Genomic DNA, 20,360 nt, shown 5'->3' on the forward strand with positions numbered 1-20,360 from the left:
CAAGTATTGTTTTCTGTGAAGAGGCCTTGTTATATGTACCTAACTTAGGAGGTTCCTCATTGTAAACAATAGTTTCAAGTTTTGTCAACATTATGTTTAGTTATTGTGAAACAACATATTAATGTGACGGAAGGATGGGCCATTAAATGATTACTAATGTGAATGTAAATGTTTTTCCAAGAAAAAATATTATACATATTGATATGAGTAATGTATAACAAAACTAATTTATTCAGCTAAGTATATTGATGGTTGCGTGCAAAATAGTTAACGCTTCACAATGAACAAATTATGCCCAATAAGTTCTTTATGTGTTGTACATTATAAATATCATTCATGTGCATGAAATGAGAAGCTTTCACATTGTAAACTGATAATGGGAAATAGTGTGTGCATAATTTACCTACAGTATGTAACATATATGTTCCAGAACAAACACAATGGAGACAATGTGTTTTGTTAAAACATATGTAACAGTTACATTTACTCTATGGTGTACTTGTAAGCATGTCAATCTATTCATTTTTCCCATGTCTGGTTAGCATAATAGTGTAATGATGCAAAATTTGCAGCTAATGAGTGTGACATTTAGGCAAAATATATCTGGTGGTAATATCTGTTGGGTGCATTTCTGAAATTATTCTATGTGGTACATGTGCTGACTCACCTGTTTTTGCCCCTGAATCATTATTTTCTTGTAGCAACTATTACATCATATTGTAAAGTTATTTTCGAATAAATGTAGAATGTAGTTAACCCTTTCCCAGTCAGTAGCAAAGTGAAAAAGGCTATGTGCAAACAGTATAAAACCAGAGCAGCCTGCCAGTAACTTGCAGTCTGTTCAGGTTTTATGCTGTTTTCTACCCATTAGTATTTTAGTGTTGGAAATGAAGCCTTTCAAACTTGAATTTATAATTAGATTTTCTAAAGGACTTTAAATGCGTGAAAGTGCGTTTCTGCGTGGTTAAGGGTTAGCCAACACAAGAATGATGCGTGTAAGGCTGTGTTTTATGAGTGAATATTTTGTTGCAATCACAGCAATTTATGGATAATTATGAAAAATGTGCTTGAAATGATATATTCTGTACTTTAAAGTGTACTCTGTGGTATTGGTAGTGTTGTTGATTTGTTTCAAAAGCATCATATAAAATTATATAATGAGGCACATCATAAGCCAAAATGTGTCATATGCCGTATGCGGGCATTGTAGTTCCAGACCAGCCTTGGCATCTGTGAGTCTCTATTTAGGATTTTAATACTGCATTAAGATGGGACATTTTTACATACATGCACAACAAAGTTACATTATATAATAGTAAATATAACCATTTAATCAGAGGAACATGACCAGACCTGTGCATCTCAACATAGAATACCATTTTGGTGAGTTTGTCATGCATTATGACTAGTTATATAGAGACAGTCTTAAATATATAGCATCGTCTATAAAGGGTTTGAATGTTATAACATGCTCAGTATTATATAGTTTATAGCCATGGAATGGTATTAATGATGTTTTATTATATGCTTTATTAGAACCTTACTGTTTAATGCATACAGCCTGACTTGAATGATATTTTTTACAAGCGAATACATTTTATTATGCTCCCCCAAAATTTCTTTTGGGGGGAGCATATAGTCGCTGCTTCGTCTGTCCGTGTGTGTGTCTGTCTGTCCGTTCATGCACAATTTTTGTCCGGGCTATTTCTCAGCAACTACTGACCAGAATTCAATGAAACTTAATGGGAAGCTTCACTACCAAGAGGAGATGTGCATATTATCAGTGGGTTGATTTTTCACAGAGTTATGGCCGTTTGAAATTTTCTATAAAAACATTATTGTCCCCCCAACTACGTTTCCTCTTATCTGAATATATAGTGCAATATTGTGACAAAAAAAAACTTTGTGGAGCATCATCCGTCTCCGACGGTTTCTTGTTGTCTTGAATTTCTCTTCAACATGCACAAGGGCCTGAATAAAATTGCTAATTACTATAATTTGTTTGCATGATGTGCTAATTGTGAGAGTGCGTGTATTGGTTTGTTACTATAAAGTAACAAAATAAATTCCATTGAATGCATTTTGTATTTCTAACTTTTCCTTGTGTTCATAAATTTTGGTCAGATGTTATTTGCATGTATGTAGTTTCATGTTTTAACAATTAGCCATCATGGAATTGCATCCATATAATTGAGAAGATCAAATTTTCTTTATGTATGTTTCCTTTAAAAAAAAAAGCGATTATATTATAATTTGAAGTAAATAGCATTTAAAACTTTGAAACCTTCATAATTATTTTTTAGCTCATCTATTTTTTTTTTTATAAATATGTGCTATTGTCATCTCCTTGGCGTCGGCGTCGGTGTCCGGTTAAGTTTTGCGTTTAGGTCCACTTTTCTCATAAAGTATCAATGCTATTGCATTCAAACTTGGTACACTTACATACTATCATGAGGGGACTGGGCAGGCAAAGTTAGATAACTCTGGCATGCATTTTGACAGTATTACATGTATATGCCCTTTTTATACTTAGAAAATTGAAAATTTTGGTTAAGTTTCGTGTTTAGGTCCATTTTATTCCTTAAGTATCAAAGCTATCGCTTTCATACTTGCAACACTTACTAACTGTCATAAGGGGACTGTGCAGGCAAAGATATGTAACTCTGACTGGCATTTTGACAGAATTATGTGCCCTTTTTATACTTAGAAAATTGAAAATTTGGTAAAGTTTTGTGTTTAGGTCCACTTTATTCCTAAAGTATCAAAGCTATTGCTTTCATACTTGCAACACTTACTAACTATCATAAGTGGACTGTGCAGGCAAAGTTATGTAACTCTGACTGACATTTTGACGGAATTATGGGCCCTTTATACTTAGAAAATTGAAAATTTGGTTAAGTTTTGTGTTTTGGTCCACTTTACCCTTAAAGTATCATAGATATTGCTTTCATGCTTGGAACACTCGCAAACTATCATAAGGGGACAGTAAAGGACAAGTTGCATAACTCTGATTGTCATTTTTACGGAATTATGGCCCTTTTTTGACTTAGTACATGTAACTTTGAATATATGGTAAAATTTTGTGTTTACATCCACTTTAATTCTAAAGTATCAAGGCTGTTGCTTTCAAACTTCAAATACTTTCATGCTAACATGAGGGTACTGTACCTGGCAAGTTGAATTTTACCTTGACCTTTGAATGACCTTGACTCTCAAGGTCAAATTATTAAATTTTGCTAAAATTGCCATAACTTCTCTATTTATGATTAGATTTGATTGATACTTTGACAAAACAACTCTTACCTGACATACCACTATAGACTCCACCCAAACCATCCCCCACGCCCCCCCAAATCCCCCCTCAATTTTTTTTTAAAGGTCATCTAATAAATGACCACCACACCCTCACACTATTCCCCCCCCCCCCACCAATTTTTTTTTAAACATTGTTAAAAAACAAAAATATTTATTTTTCTTATTTTATTTTTTAAATACCATCCATCCATCCCACCCAAGAATCCCCCCTCCCATAAAAAGAATTTTTTTTTTTGCATTTTTTTTTTGCGTTTTTGGAAGATAATGTAATAAATGACCACACCCCCACACTATACACCCCTCTCCACTCCCCCCTCCCTCCTTTGTGATTGAAATTGAGATAGTTCCCTTCACCTTTAAAAAGAAACATAGATGAGCAATCTGCACCCGCAAGGCGGTGCTCTTGTTTTCTAGCTGTTGTCGTGGAAACATTTTTAGATTCATCTGTTGTATAATTTTTATGAATTACTAATCTGTGAAAAGACTTTAATCAGTATATACTGATTATGAGGTGTGTTCAGAATACACATCAGCTTGTCTACACATGGTTACCAAACACTAAATGTCCTTACAAGTATTTCCTCCTGTATGCATGTAATACCACTCTTGCTCTGACAATAGTGTATATTTCATTTTCATACACATTTTATCAGATATGCTAATTCAACACTTACATTTTTTTGCAATCGTTTAGATTCATCATTTGACTGTTATTTGTATTTTTTGTGTACAACAGATTTGCAATGCTTTAAGGTTAACATATTTTTTCAGTCATTGCACCTTAAGTAGCTGACATATGTTGATGTTTACTTATTTCTTTATTCATTCATAAATATTTGAGCCTCAATATATGACAAATGAGGTTTAATGCTTGCGCTTTAAGTATCATCACAGATTTGCCAGTGCAGTCCACACAGGCTAATCAGGGATGACACTTTCTGTCTAAACTTGATTACTGCCAAGAAAAAAATTCTATTGAACAAAAAAATGCCATAAAAGCGAATGGTTCAAATTGTGCATGCTAATCTGGGACAACTCTTTATGCACATGCAGTGCAAACTGCACAGGCTAATCTGGGACAACTATTTACACACATGCAGCACAAACTGCATAGGCTAATCTGGGACAACTCTTTACGCACATGCAGTGCAAACTGCACAGGCTAATCTGGGACAACTCTTTACACACATGCAGTGCAAACTGCATAGGCTAATCTGGGACAACTATTTACACACATGCAGTGCAAACTGCATAGGCTAATCTGGGACAACTATTTACACACATGCAGTGCAAACTGCACAGGCTAATCTGGGACAACTATTTACACACATGCAGCACAAACTGCATAGGCTAATCTGGGAAAACTCTTTATGCACATGCAGTGCAAACTGCACAGGCTAATCTGCAACAACTATTTACACACATGCAGCACAAACTGCACTGGCTAATCTGGGACAACTATTTACACACATGCAGTGCAAACTGCACTGGCTAATCTGGGACAACTATTTATACACATGCAGTGCAAACTGCACTGGCTAATCTGGGACAATTCTTTACACACATGCAGTGCAAACTTCACTGGCTAATCTGGGACAACTTTTTACACACATGCAGTGCAAACTTCACTGGTTAATCTGGGACAACTCTTTATCCACATGCAGTGCAAACTGCACAGGCTAATCTGCAACAACTATTTACACACATGCAGCACAAACTGCACAGGCTAATCTGGGACAACTATTTACACACATGCAGTGCAAACTTCACTGGCTAATCTGGGACAACTCTTTATGCACATGCAGTGCAAACTGCACAGGCTAATCTGCAACAACTATTTACACACATGCAGCACAAACTGCACTGGCTAATCTGGGACAACTATTTACACACATGCAGTGCAAACTGCATAGGCTAATCTGGGACAAATCTTTATGCACATGCAGTGCAAACTGCACTGGCTAATCTGGGACAACTCTTTATGCACATGCAGTGCAAACTGCACTGGCTAATGTGGGACAACTAGTTATGCACATGCAGTGCAAACTTCACTGGCTAATCTGGGACAACTCTTTATGCACATGCAGTGCAAACTGCACAGGCTAATCTGGGACAACTATTTACACACATGAAGTGCAAACTGCACTGGCTAATGTGGAACAACTATTTATGCACATGCAGTGCAAACTTCACTGGCTAATGTGGGACAACTATTTATGCACATGCAGTGCAAACTGCACAGGCTAATCTGCAACAACTCTTTACACACATGCAGTGCAAACTGCACTGGCTAATCTGGGACAACTATTTATACACATGCAGTGCAAACTGCACTGGCTAATCTGCAACAACTATTTACACACATGCAGTGCAAACTGCACTGGCTAATCTGCAACAACTATTTATACACATGCAGTGCAAACTGCACTGGCTAATGTGGGACAACTATTTACACACATGCAGTGCAAACTGCACTGGCTAATGTGGGACAACTATTTACACACATGCAGTGCAAACTGCACTGGCTAATCTGGGACAACTCTTTACACACATGCAGTGCAAACTGCACAGGCTAATCTGGGACAACTATTTACACACATGCAGCACAAACTGCATAGGCTAATCTGGGACAACTCTTTACGCACATGCAGTGCAAACTGCACAGGCTAATCTGGGACAACTCTTTACACACATGCAGTGCAAACTGCACTGGCTAATCTGGGACAACTATTTACACACATGCAGTGCAAACTGCACAGGCTAATCTGGGACAACTCTTTACACACATGCAGGGCAAACTGCACTGGCTAATGTGGGACAACTATTTACACACATGCAGTGCAAACTGTGCTGGCTAATGTGGGACAACTATTTACACACATGCAGTGCAAACTGCACTGGCTAATCTGGGACAACTCTTTACACACATGCAGTGCAAACTGCAAAGGCTAATCTGGGACAACTATTTACACACATGCAGTGCATACTGCACAGGCTAATCTGCAACAACTATTTACACACATGCAGTGCAAACTGCACAGGCTTATCTGGGACAACTCTTTATGCACATGCAGTGCAAACTGCACAGGCTTATCTTGGACAACTATTTACACACATGCAGCACAAACTGCACTGGCTAATGTGGGACAACTATTTAAACACATGCAGTGCAAGCTGCACTGGCTAATGTGGGACAACTATTTACACACATGCAGTGCAAACTGCACTGACTAATGTGGGACAACTATTTATGCACATGCAGTGCAAACTGCACTGGCTAATCTGGGACAACTATTTATGCACATGCAGTGCAAACTGCACTGGCTAATGTGGGACAACTATTTATGCACATGCAGTGCAAACTGCACTGGCTAATGTGGGACAACTATTTATGCACATGCAGTGCAAACTTCACTGGTTAATGTGGGACAACTATTTACACACATGCAGTGCAAACTGCACTGGCTAATGTGAGACAAATCTTTATGCACATGCAGTGCAAACTGCACTGGCTAATCTGGGACAACTCTTTACACACATGCAGTGCAAACTGCACAGGCTAATCTGGGACAACTATTTACACACATGCAGTGCAAACTGCACAGGCTAATCTGCAATAACTATTTATGCACATGCAGTGCAAACTGCACTGGCTAATGTGGGACATCTATTTATGCACATGCAGTGCAAACTGCACTGGCTAATGTGGGACAACTATTTACACACATGCAGTGCAAACTGCACTAGCTAATGTGGGACAACTATTTACACACATGCAGTGCAAACTGCACTGGTTAATGTGGGACAACTATTTACACACATGCATGGCAAACTGCACTGGCTAATGTGGGACAACTATTTACACACATGCAGTGCAAACTGCACTGGCTAATGTGGGACAACTATTTACACACATGCAGTGCAAACTTCACTGGCTAATGCGGGACAACTATTTACACACATGCAGTGCAAACTGCACTGGCTAATGCGGGACAACTATTTACACACATGCAGTGCAAACTTCACTGGCTAATGTGGGACAACTATTTACACACATGCAGTGCAAACTTCACTGGCTAATGTGGGACAACTATTTACAGTCAAACCAAATTGTCAGAAGCCAAATAAACAATTTTTAAACCTTGTGCTCTTTTAGCAAATACACATTTAATGACGCTTTATTTCCCTGTTAATAGCATTGAATGTAAGTTTAATGACTTGGTATATGTTAAATGACACTTCATCGCTACTAATGATCCAGCAGTCACTGTGACACCATATATGATACAATTTGAGTATGTCTGTGATTCAATGCTGCATTGTGTTGAAAATAGGGATGACCGACTTTCATGTAATAAGACCTCATAAAAGAGACTAGTTGACAGATTTTGGGATTTTTCTAAGTGCGTCATTTAATGCGTTTAATTCATAATTGTTAACATTGAAATTAAAGAGCTCCAGTATGAAACTAGAATAGAAATGCATAAAAAATAACCCTTTACCACTTAGATACGTATTTTGATGCATTCCCTTAGAAAGTTAAATTTAGTTAAAGACCTTTTAACTAGAATCAAGTTGTAAAGACTTTATTTCAAACCCTAAGTTAATGATGAGCAGCAAACAGCATAAAACTTGAACAGACTGCGTGTTACTCGCAGGCTGTTCTGGTTTAATGCTGGTTGCAAAAGCCATTTTCACTAAGCTTCTAATGGGGGAAAGGGTTAAGAAAAGAATTACCTCACCTTTGTTCTAGCCACTGATCTTTGGATAAAAAAGCTAGGGCCACAACCACTCAAACAACAGGGCTGTTACATTACCTTATGCATTTTATACTTAATTTAAGCAAGGGTTAAAATTGCTGGAGTATCCCTTTAAGGGACTGTAAACCTAGATGTTATCAGCAGTCACAATTGTAAATGGTATCATTGTTGATAGGTTGATAGTAATTTGAAAGTCAGTTGTTTTCCTTGTGTTGCAATACGAACTGTAAAATGGCGCCTCTTTTATGCTTCCCATAATGGCTTCCTTGTTTGAAAATGGCATGACATGGTGTAGGCTGTAAGAGCAATTAGAGCAAGTCATGAATCTTTTTCAAATTTAAAGCCATGTTTGTATCCGCTTTGCCTTGCAAGTTTAATAGAATCAATATGACACAATCACATATGAAAAAAGCACTGTTTTCTTAGAAGAACTTATCAAATATTTGTATCACATAAAACATTCCAGTTCATGGGGGAAACATCTCAATTGAAATGGTACAATATGTTTAAGAAATGGGAGGTTCTTGTTTATAATTCTGCATCTGGTTTGAAGAAAATTTAAAATATGTTCATATATGTTATATATCAAACAGTAATTTATCAATTGATCTCTTAAGTTTTTCAAATACCTTGTTGAGAAAATAAAATTCAAAAGGTGTAAGAAATCCTTTATTCTTAAAGTCAACAAGTTTCTTAAAGAAGGACTGGTTGATAAACATTGGGATTTCAAATGAAAACATTGCAAGGTGTTTTAAAGTTTTGTTCTACATGTATATATTATGCATCCTCAGTTTTTTAATGAAATAGTTGTCTTGAGTTGAAGACTATACTTTCTTTCAAATGCTAGTAACAGTATTGCATTGAATTAAAAAAAGTACCTTTAGGGGACTTTTTCATTGTGGAATTGCCTTAATTGAATGTTTTGTCATTCATTACAAAAAGGAAGAAAGCAAATGTGCAGTAAAAATTTGCTTCATTTAGAATAATGTAAGACTAATGAACACAAAATTATTCTGCTGACATTAATTAAATTAAATTTGTATTTAACAGGAAATAATTTATCATTTATTGTGCTTATTTGGTTTTCTTATTTTATAGAATATAAATTGTGTAATACTTTAATAGTTAATATCTATAAAATATAAAATTATGTAATTATGTATTTATTAATCATACCTCAGGTAGCTCCATAAAATTAATGTCAAATATTTGGTCCCAAGTAAATTAGATTAAAGTGATATTATGGGCTTCTAGCAGTTTATAGGTGTATATTGCAACCATTGTTAATTTTTGGTGTTTTCACTTCATATACACTTATATCTGTTAATGCAGCATCAACATACTAAAACAATATCCCGGAAAGAGAAAAATAATGCATTTGAATATCAACCGTACTTTCGTTTGACAACTGATCATGCATGTACGATGTGAACCTTAAAAATTAAGTTTTTGTGCAGATTCGTTCATACGACACAAAGACACAATTTTGTTTTACAGATCATTTCGGCTTAGAGGACTGGGTGAGTCACGTAAGAATATCAAATATAAAATATATTTTTATAAACAATTCAACAGTGAAAAGTGCCCATAATATCACTTTAATTATGTTGTTCTAGTATTTCTTATATGTTTTAAAATGTATTGTTTTTATTTTTTGCTAAATTATGTTTTAATTTCATTATCATACAATTCACTTCAATTCTTTAGTTAAAAAATGCCTGTAAAAACAGAGCCAAAAAGTCACATACTCACCAACGTAAGTTTTCTTGCTTCCAGCATATATGCTTTTTAGCGCATATATGATCTTTTTTGATCACCTTTTTTTCATCGTCCGTCGTCCGTTGTACGTCGTGCATTGTGCGACGTCAACATTTGCCTTGTTAAAAAACATGGCCGCCAGGGGGCGGGGCATTTTTCCTTATATGGCTATAGTAAAACCTTGTTAACACTCTAGAGGCCACATTTATTTTCCGATCTTCATGAAACTTGCTCAGAAGACTTGTCCCACTGATATCTTTGATGAGTTCAAAAATGGTAACCTTTGCTTGAAAAAACATGGCTGCCAAGGGGCGGGGCATTTTTCCTTATATGGCTTATATACGGCTATAGTAAAATCTTGTTAACACTCTAGAGGCCACATTTATTGTCCAATCTTAATGAAACTTATTCAGAAGATTCATCCCAATAATATCTTGGACGAGTTCGAAAATGATGCCAGTTGGTTGAAAAACATGGCCGCCAGGGGGCGGGGCATTTTTCCTTATATGGCTATAGTTAAACCTTGTTAACACTCTAGAGGCCACATTTATTGTCCAATCTTGATGAAATATGGTCAGAAGATTTGTCTTAATGATATCTTGGATGAGTTCGAAAATGGTTACGTTTGCTTGAATAACATGGCCGCCAAAGGGTGAGTCATTTTTCCTTATATGGCTATATAAGGCTATAGTAAAATCTTGTTAACACTCTAGAGGCCACATTTATAGTCCAATCTTCATGAAACTCGGTCAGAAGATTCATCCCAATTATATCTTGGAGGAGTTCAAAAATGATGCCGGTTGGTTGAAAAACATGGCCACCACAGGGGCAGGCTATTTTCCTTATATGGCTATAGTAAAACCTTGTAAACACTCTAGAGGTCACATTTATTTTCAGATCATCATGAAACTTGGTCAGAAAATTTGTCTCAATGATATCTTGGATGAGTTCGAAAATGGTTTTGGTTGCTTTAAAAACATGGCCACCAGGGGCGGGGCATTTTTCCTTATATTGCTATATATGGCTATAGTAAAACCTTGTTAACACTCTAGAGGCCACATTTATTGTCCAATCTTCATGAAATTTGGTCAGAAGATTGGTAGCAATGATATCTTGGATGAGTTTGAAAATAATTATGTTTGCTTGAAAAAAATTGCTTCCAAGGGGCGGAGCATTTTACCTTACATTTAAAGCCAAGGCGGCACAAACATAATCCGCGGCTACGCCACGGCCAGATTATTAGTACGCGGCGGCCGAATCGTGTGTTCAAGCGGCGTATCGCCGTGGCACTCGGCATGGATTCGCGCAACGACGCCGAGTCTGTATTAACCTCACGTACTTTCGCGGAGTAAATCCGCCGCATATGTACGCGGCGGATCGAGTGAAAAGATATCCACCTACATGTACATACATGTATGTGCAGCTTAGAATTAATTACGCGCAACTGTTAATGTTTCGTACGATTATCATTCTTAAATTTGTAATCCAAAACACACTTCCAAATTTTAATGCTTATGCGACCTTTGGCAAATTCTAGCGTCAAATAAACAGTGCTAAAATATCCTTTGTTTCATAAAAAGCGCGCGAAAATTATGCAGACATGTAGAACGTCGTTTGGAAAGTTTGGGTGTATTTTGTGTTGTATAAATACATGAACATCACGTCAGGCGTAAATCGCGTGTTCAGTGGGAAAAAAAACGCCTTGCCGCCGCGGATCGCGAAATACGTTTGTTCCTCTTTGGCTGTACTGTATATGGCTATAGTAAAATCTTGTTAACAATCTAGAGGCCACATTTACTGTCCGATCTTCATGAAACTTGGTCAGAAGATTCATCCCGATAATATCTTGGATGATTTAAAAAATGATGCCGGTTGGTTGAAAAACATGGCTGCCAGGGGGAGGGGCATTTTTCCTTATATGGCTATAGTAAAACCTTGTTAACACTCTAGAGGCCACATTTATTTTCCGATATTCGTGAAACTTGGTCAGAAGATTTGTCCCAATAATATCTTGTTATCTCAGGTGAGCGACTTTTGGCCTTTCAGGCCCTCTTGTTTAATTGGACAATGGACAGTCTTTCAATTTGCTATGCTAATATCCCTTTTTTATGAAAACCTTAGAAACAAGATTTTCTTTAAATTGCATTGAAGTTGTAACTTTCTTATAAAAATGACTTTCTGTACAAGGTAGTGCCATTAACCCTTTCAGTGCTGGAACCGAATTTTGAAGGCCTTTGCAAACAGTTTGTATCCAGATGAGACGCCACAGAACGTGGCGTCTCATCAGGATCCAAACTGTATGCTATTCTGATAGTATTATTGAAAAAAAAATCGAAGAAAATGCTAATTTTAGAAATTCAGCTGACAACATTTTAGCAGACGACAAATTACCCAGCATGCAAAGGGTTAAGTTCCTTTTTACACCTTTGCCCTATCTTTGACATAATTAAATATTTATATGAGCTGATATAAATCACATTTTGGTTCAATTAGAGTCATCCAGGTACGGTTTATTTGCTTCAAACTATTGGGTCTCTTTATCAATGATAGTGGTAAAATTTAACGGCTAAATTCATTTAAGATATGAATGGAATTTTGTTCGCTATTTAACTTTTACTCTGTTTTTTAACTGCTCGGATTTCAGCAGTTGCTTTCACTACAATTACAAACTAGTTTGTGGCATGATACACAGTTAATGGGATTTTTATGGAGATAAACAGTGGTGTTGATAAATAGTTTGATAAGCAGTATACTGACCATGAATGGGCAACGACTGGCAATTTAGTGGGAACAAACATTAGATCTAAAGCTGGGATTAAATTGCGTGATTCACATGGCTGCAGATCTTATTAAACAGATAAAACTATTTAAACTGTCTTTACTGACCTGAAAGTCTAAGGAAGTCAAAACTAATATTTGTCCAGATTGTACGACCAAAGACATACTCTCTGTTGTTAAAATGTGGTGACATTTTTTTTCGACTATGGATTTTAAGTGTGCAATTCTGCAGATTTGTAAATTGATTTTTTGAATGGTGATCGTGCTACCATTTGAGAAATTTATATTGGAATTTGATTGAGTTAAATGGAGAGATACACATGAATGTTGGAAAAGAAGTGGGATATATTCTGCATTCCATGCAGAGTAACTTTTGATGAATGGAAATGTTTAAATTCCATTCTGCTTTTGTGTTTAAATCAATTAACACAAATATTTTTGAAAATTAATTATTATACATTTATGTAATGTGGATGTTTGTATATATATTAATTAGTGAAACAATAATTACTGGATATTATAAGTTCACAAAATATTGTATTGAGAATTAAAATTTTTGAGGCATTGTGGTAAGGTATGAAGCGAAAAGTAACAGTAAAACTTTGTGTGTAAATTAGAAAGTGATTAGTAACTTATATTACAAATGGGATAAGAAAATATATATAAAAGTTAACTACACAACCCTATTGGTGCTCCTCAATGGATTCCATCCAGCATTTGGAGTACCTGTATCACAAGTCGCTCTATCAGAGGCGCCGGTATGCCGCGCCCTCCCCTCCACCCTCCACGGACAGTGGGGTTATCATGGGGGAGGATAATGAAGGTACAGAGGAAAGATTTGAGGACGGGTGGAATTGGATTTGGGATTGGGGGTGGGGTAGCACATTTTGGTATTCATTAAAGGGATGGCAAAATGTTGTTTTTATCTGTTGTCATTTTATTTCGTACAATTTTGCTGTGTTTCACTAGTACATAAAGTATTCATAAAGTAAACAGGAATTTATTCTTACATTGAGTGGTTGATTGTCCATGGGTTTGCTTTAAATTGATTGAAATACGCAGCCATGTGCAAGTGTTGTTGTTGGTATGCCTTATTTTATTTTGATAACTTTGGATGGGAAAACTAGAACACTTGCATTAATTGTTGTTGCCATTTTAACATTTGACAGGCCTTTCTCCAGATGATGGATATGGTAGTTACACTACATTAAGTTACTACAGTGCAGGTACACTATATAAGTTACTACAGTGCAGGTACACTATATAAGTTATTTGCGTGTTTGCAGGACCTTTTTCCCCTTGCAGCTTGAGTTTTTTTTATACATTTTAGGTATTGCAAGCCTAGTACTGTATTTTTATAGTACCATTTCAGCAAATGAAGCCTGGATGCCCTGTAAGTCTGCATAGTATTTAAAACAAATAGTCGGATCATAAAATATAACGCTTGAAATGTAATCTAAGCATATGCCACACTGATATATTTCTGTACACTTTTACGAAGTTAACAAACACATGTCGAGCAATTTATGGTTGTTTATGGAAAATACACAATGATTAGGTGTTCCCATTGCCAGAAATGAGACCAGGAGAGTTGAGTGTTTTCCTGATGGGTTTATAGCCATGCCTGAGAATAACCCAAACTTTCTTATAGTACTAGATCAGTAAAAAAAGAAAATTTTAGAATAATTGTGATTCTTACATGATCTGAAAACATGAATTATTTTTGCCGTATTTATTGAGTTTGAACTATTATTGATAAGGCTGCACTCAGGATTGTGACTTCTTGTTTTGCATGAGTCAAATCTTTTTAACAACAAAACATTTGCCTAAAGTTGCTGACACAACAAATGCAATAATTATGAAATTTAAACTGAACTTTGTTCGGAAGTTAAAAGTGATTCATGAACAAATTTGCAGGTTGGAAGTGAAAAAACGCTCCACTTTAGATATCTGTGTTTGCATAATTTGAATGAAGAATGTGGCAAAAAGAGACATACAGGTCCTCATGGGTCATGTTGTGATGAATCACAGGGATTTCAGTGAAAGTGAGATGTGAGGCAATACTCTTATACTTGTATCATATTTAAGAACAAAATATGAATTGGTAGAACAATTTGACTATGACCTTTCGTGATGTTTTATATGTGCTTAAAAAACTTTCTGTTTGCTAAAATGACATTTTCATAAAAAATCTATCCAGGTTATCAGATTTGTAAATATTTTAAAGAAATGTTATCACGATTACCTGCAAGGAAATAGTGATAGATGACCGAACATACCTCAAACTGAACTTTGTATACAACGCATTTCCCCGTACTAAAAAAGGTAAACTTTGAGTGCATTTATTGCAGAATCTGTAGTATTTTGAAACTATAATTAATTTTGTCATTTGTAAATCATGTAAATTTTTGAAATGACGTTAAATTTACATGATTTACAGATGTTTCTACATATTCACACATTATTCAATAATTATTTATTGCTGTTAAGTATATGAAAGTGTACATAGGTATGTCAAGTCTGCATAAAAAAGAGCCCAATATGTTTTACATTCATTGTACACCATTTTGAAAACAGCTTTATGAACATTCAGTCTTTACTTGATGCTTTTTTCTGAGCCTAGCTTTCTGCAGCAATAGTGGATTTTCAAACAACTTTTTGTTAGTGATCAACATAGTAAGATATAATGTTGGGTACTCTCTAGGGTAGAGATCAAGGTCACACTTAAAGGTCAAATGATAAATTTAGGTATTTTCAAAGCATAGATGGATTTTCATATAACTTACCATAAATGATCAGAATGGTGTGACGAATTGTCGTGAGAAAGAAACATGTCACTTGGTTCAAGGTCAATGTCCTACTTTAAGGTCAAAGTAACTTAATCTGTACTTGACGCTTTGTCCGTTCGGGTATGATGGCTTTTCAAATAATATTATCTAGGATAAGGTGATCACGCTGATGAGATGGAGTGTTATATTATGTTATGTTAAATGAACTGATATTACTATTATTATTTGACTAACAATGTGTATTCAGTGACTAACAAATAGTGTTTTAGGCAATATAATGTGTATTGGAAATATTATGTGTATTGGTCAATATGAAATAAATTATTATGCAGTGTGTATCTTATTATACCCCCATTACCATTGGTAATGGGGGCTATACAGGAGTCACTTTGTTGGTCGGTCAGTCTGTCGGTCTGTCCCGAAATTTCATCCGATCTTCACCAAACTTGGTCACAAGTTGTATCTTGATGATGTATAGGTCAAGTTTGAATATGGGTCATGCCGGGTCAAAAACTCGGTCACGGGGTCACTTAGTGTGTTTCAACTGAATGTTTGTCCGGACCATAACTATGTCATTTATCGTTAGATTTTAAAATAACTTGGTACATTTGTTCACCATCATGGGACGGTGTGTCGCGTGAAAAAAGTACGTCCATATCTCCAAGGTCAAGGTCACACTTGGAGTCCAAGGGTCAAATGCTTGTCCGGACCATAACTAAGTCATTCATTGTGAGATTTTAAAATCATTTTGCATATTTGTTCACCATCATTAGACAGTGTGGCGCGAAAGAATTACGTCGATAACTCCAAGGTCAAGGTCACACTTTGAGTTCAAAGATCAAAAATGGCCATAAATGAGCTTGTCCGGGCCATAACTATGTTGTTCATTGTGAGATTATAAAATCATTTGGCACATTTGTTCACCATTATTGGACGGTGTGTCGCGCGAAAGAATTACGCCAATATCTGCAACGTCAAGGTCACAATGTGAGTTCAAAGGTAAAAAATGGCCATAAATGATCTTGTCCGGGCCATTACTATGTCATTTATTTTGTGATTTTAAAAATACCTGGTACATTTGTTCACAATCATTGGACTAGGTGTCATGCGAAAGAATAATGTCGATAACTCCAAGGTCAAGGTCACACTTGGAGTTCAAAAGTAAAAAAATGGCCATAAATTTGGACGGCATGTCATGCGAAAGAATTCAAGAGTTCAAAGGTCGAAATGGCCATAAATGATAATGGCATTATAATTCTTAAAAATCACATTAAATTTGATTCTCTTGTTTTGTGAAGACAGCATGCAAAATAATCTGTGTCAATGCGGCACGTGGGGGTGTACGTCACATCTGTGACAAAGCTCTAGTTTACTAATAAATTCATTATAGTGAATGCATTATTGTGTTTATCCTAAATACCTCCTACTTTCCTTAACTTCTGCTGACCTATCTGGAAGGGTCCATGTTATATCTTTTTATATTTACCATTTAACATTGAACTAATTGTTTGTAAGAAAAAGGACCATTTAGGAAACTATAGATAAAGAATACAAGCATATAATGAGATAAATGGTGCGATTAATATTAATCAAAATCTTTTGTAACCACTTCATATATTTAAGGGCATGAATGAGTTATAATGTACAACTCCTCTTTACTTTCACTTTATATTATTGCTACTGTGCAGTTATCAACTGATGAATTTCTAAAAAAAGACAACTTAAGAATTATTAATAATGCCGTTTGTCTAAAGTTAAGGCCCTAGCAAAATTGTTTGGACAATTGTTTAAAAAAACAACATTTATTATAAAGGTTTTATTAAAAAGTGCATTTCATTTTTTCTGTCTTTTGTATTATCTCTAGATAAGGAACCTTGTAGAAATAGAAAATTGTGTCAATTTTTTAAAGTCAGTGTATACTGGTTATGACAAACTCTTTCTAAAATGTATCAATGCCTGTTATGTATACTATTTTGCATTTTTATCGTATTATCATGTGTTTGTGTGAAATAGGGACAGAAATATACTATAAATCAACTTTTAATCAAATAGGCCACCTATATAAGGACTCTCTTGTTATTAATGTAAACATTTTTAGAATTCAATTAAAGGCCGAGTAGATAGTGAAAAAAGTGTGTCACTTCATTTCAGAGTTTATATTTGACCTGCGTCATGTGAAAATGGATCTCATGGTTTCATGCTCTGATTAGCCGACAGCGTTGCTTCTTACCACACTTTGTGAGTCTGGAGCTGCGCGTGCCGCATATGGCATAAGACCCATTTTCGCATGATTTTGCTCATATGTTGTACTGGATTAGGTGATGTATAGGATGAATTACCAAACAAATTATGAAGAATTATTTTTTAAATCTTTGAATACCATGAGATATGACATATTGCTTTGAAATAACCAAAGATACTTTAGAAGTGTGTAACTAATGTACCTTATATAATTCCGGTACTTTTAATTCTTCATTTCATAAGTTTTGTTATTTGTCTGACCAAGTAATTACTATTATCAATTTGCATTCAGTAAAGTTTATGATAATTCACATAAATTAATACATCGTTTGCAAAATGATGTTTCCATTTAAAGAAACAATAAAACAAATTGTAGCAGTAATTATAAATTGATTGTCAAATGATAACCACTGACTAACAGGGGCAATAGTTTTCTCAAGATCAGACTGAGCGATAATTGTCTGACTCAGGTGTTTTGGAATTCAATCATCAACTCATATTAACCATTCCCTGTTTGAAGGCTATTGTTAAAGTTAAAGAAATTGTTTAACCAATATATGGCCATTATATTAAATAAGTCATGTCAATTTAAGCCCACTCCGATAATCATCAATGAAAACATTATTATTGCAGCCCGCAAAAATGGTAAAACTTCGTTCTGTTTTCTCACCTGCCTGAGACCTTGTTAATTACTACTAAGTGAATTTGTGAAACGTAGATACTGCTGTAACATGCAATGTTTCTATTTTTTCTTTGCCCATTTAAGTATGTTACATTAAAATTGTGTGGGGCCATATAGATTGCTGTAAGCTGTAGATGTAATGATAGATACAATTTTCTTGTACTAAATTGAGGGAATTTTTATTATGATTGCGTGATACTTCTAAAGTGAAGTGAGTCATTTGATTATTGAACACTTTCTTGTAATTTATTGATCTGTTGAATTTTATGGTTAAAGCTCAAGGGTTATATTTAATCATGCCCTTCAAATATGTGGTGAAAATTTGAAATGAAACTGTTTTCATTTGATAAATTACCATATAGTCTTTCAAAGGCTTTTTATAAAGTTCACATGGATTTGAACGTTTAATTTTAATGTATTTGGGTCTTTAATTATTACATCCTGAAGTAAAATTAATCTTAATGTGTTAAAAAAATATAAAAAATTGAAAGTTGTGTTATATCTGATCCACTAGTTATTTGAAAATGCTAGCAAAAATTTAATCTGTAAAAAAATGCAATGGGCATTTTTCACTTTTGAATTGAGCTGAAAAGAATTAACAGGTCAAAAGAGTTAGTTAAAATATGGTTACTGACCAATTATCTGCAACTAATCTTGCGCTTATAAAATATATATATTATATTTGATATTTTACATGACTGGTGAATCCTCTAGCCGAAATGATCCGTAAAACAAAATAGTGTCTTTGTGTCCCGTAAAACAAAATAGTACCTTTGTGTCGTATGAACGAATCTGCACTAAAACTAAATTTTGATTCACATCGTAAATCAAATTATTTCTGTCGTCAGTTGTCAAAACGAAAGTACGGTTGATATTCAAATGCATTATTTTTCTCTTTCCGGGATATTGTTTTAGTATGTTGATGCTGCATTAACAAATATAAGTCTATATGAAGTGAACACATCAAAAATAAACAACGGTTGCGATTGACACCTATAAACTGTTAGATGCCCATAATATCACTTTAATGCAATTCTTTACAATCTGAGTTAATGTTAAACATCAAATACCATATTGGGTTTAAAATTATTTGTACCAACATAAACTTGTTTCATATATAGACAGCAGTTACCATCTCTTTTTACACTTATGAAATTGAACACATATGTTAGCATTATATTAATTAACTATTGATTTCACTGCAACATGTTTCATCATAAACTGTTCATACATGTCTATTTTTGGTTATCAGATTTAATGTATAACGATACGTATTATTATGTTTATATGTTCCCTGTTTTCAGACATGCATGACTAACAGTTGTTGGTATGGCTGTTTGTGCAGTGTGCCATTGTATTAGACAAAGCTTTGGGGCCGATTTCCTCACTTTTTGTTCCCTTTGAAAGTCATTGTAGAACTGGCTTGAAACCTAACAAAAATTTAGTTTTTGTACAAAAACTGTATAATCGAACAATGATAATTTTGGCATTTATATAAATAAGAAAATGACAGCCAAAACCACAAAAAGTATAAGGTTAATTCAACATGCAGCATATAAAACCTGAAATGTCCAAGTATAGGTTGTCTTGGCACAAAATGTCCAATCACATTGTTAAAACTTATGAAATTATTAACACTATTGTGATATAATACAAAATGATTTACTATTGATAATAGTGATTGTTGTTTTTGCAAGTTTAGCAAATTTTATTTAGCTTTTATAATTGAATTCCTCAGTTCAAGACATAACAGTGAATACTTAATTAACTTGCAATACACAACAACAAATAAACTAAGTGTAAAGAACATAAATGTATAATATTTAATACTATGAAAGTAGGCCTACTTTACTCTTTCCTCCGACGATCCATAGTGAAATCTTTGCAGCTCAGATAAGCATTTTTACCCTTTTTTAGTGCCCTAGAAAATCATAATAATTAAAAAGCTTTCAAGTTTACAGGGTTTCATTTCCAAATTAAAGATACTATAAGTAGAAAGAGCACAAACATCACAGCCTGCAAGACACTTGCAGGATG

At 34.9% G+C, this 20,360-nt stretch overlaps 1 protein-coding gene across 3 annotated transcripts in view; it reads left to right on the top strand.

Moving 5' to 3' along the window:
- The window catches only part of LOC127834445 (uncharacterized), an 83,926-nt gene that overhangs the window by 36,957 nt on the left and 26,609 nt on the right, over nucleotides 1-20,360 (top strand). For 2 of the 3 annotated variants that reach the window (XM_052360290.1, XM_052360289.1), the window contains one exon: nucleotides 13,984-14,004. The exons of the other annotated variant lie outside the window; for it this stretch is intronic. In XM_052360290.1, coding sequence (XP_052216250.1) covers nucleotides 13,984-14,004 — 21 coding nt within the window. The remainder of the gene's footprint in view (nucleotides 1-13,983; nucleotides 14,005-20,360) is intronic. 3 annotated transcript variants of the gene reach the window in all.

This window comes from Dreissena polymorpha, chromosome 6, assembly GCF_020536995.1.
Source record: "Dreissena polymorpha isolate Duluth1 chromosome 6, UMN_Dpol_1.0, whole genome shotgun sequence".
Taxonomy (NCBI): Eukaryota; Metazoa; Mollusca; class Bivalvia; order Myida; family Dreissenidae; genus Dreissena; species Dreissena polymorpha.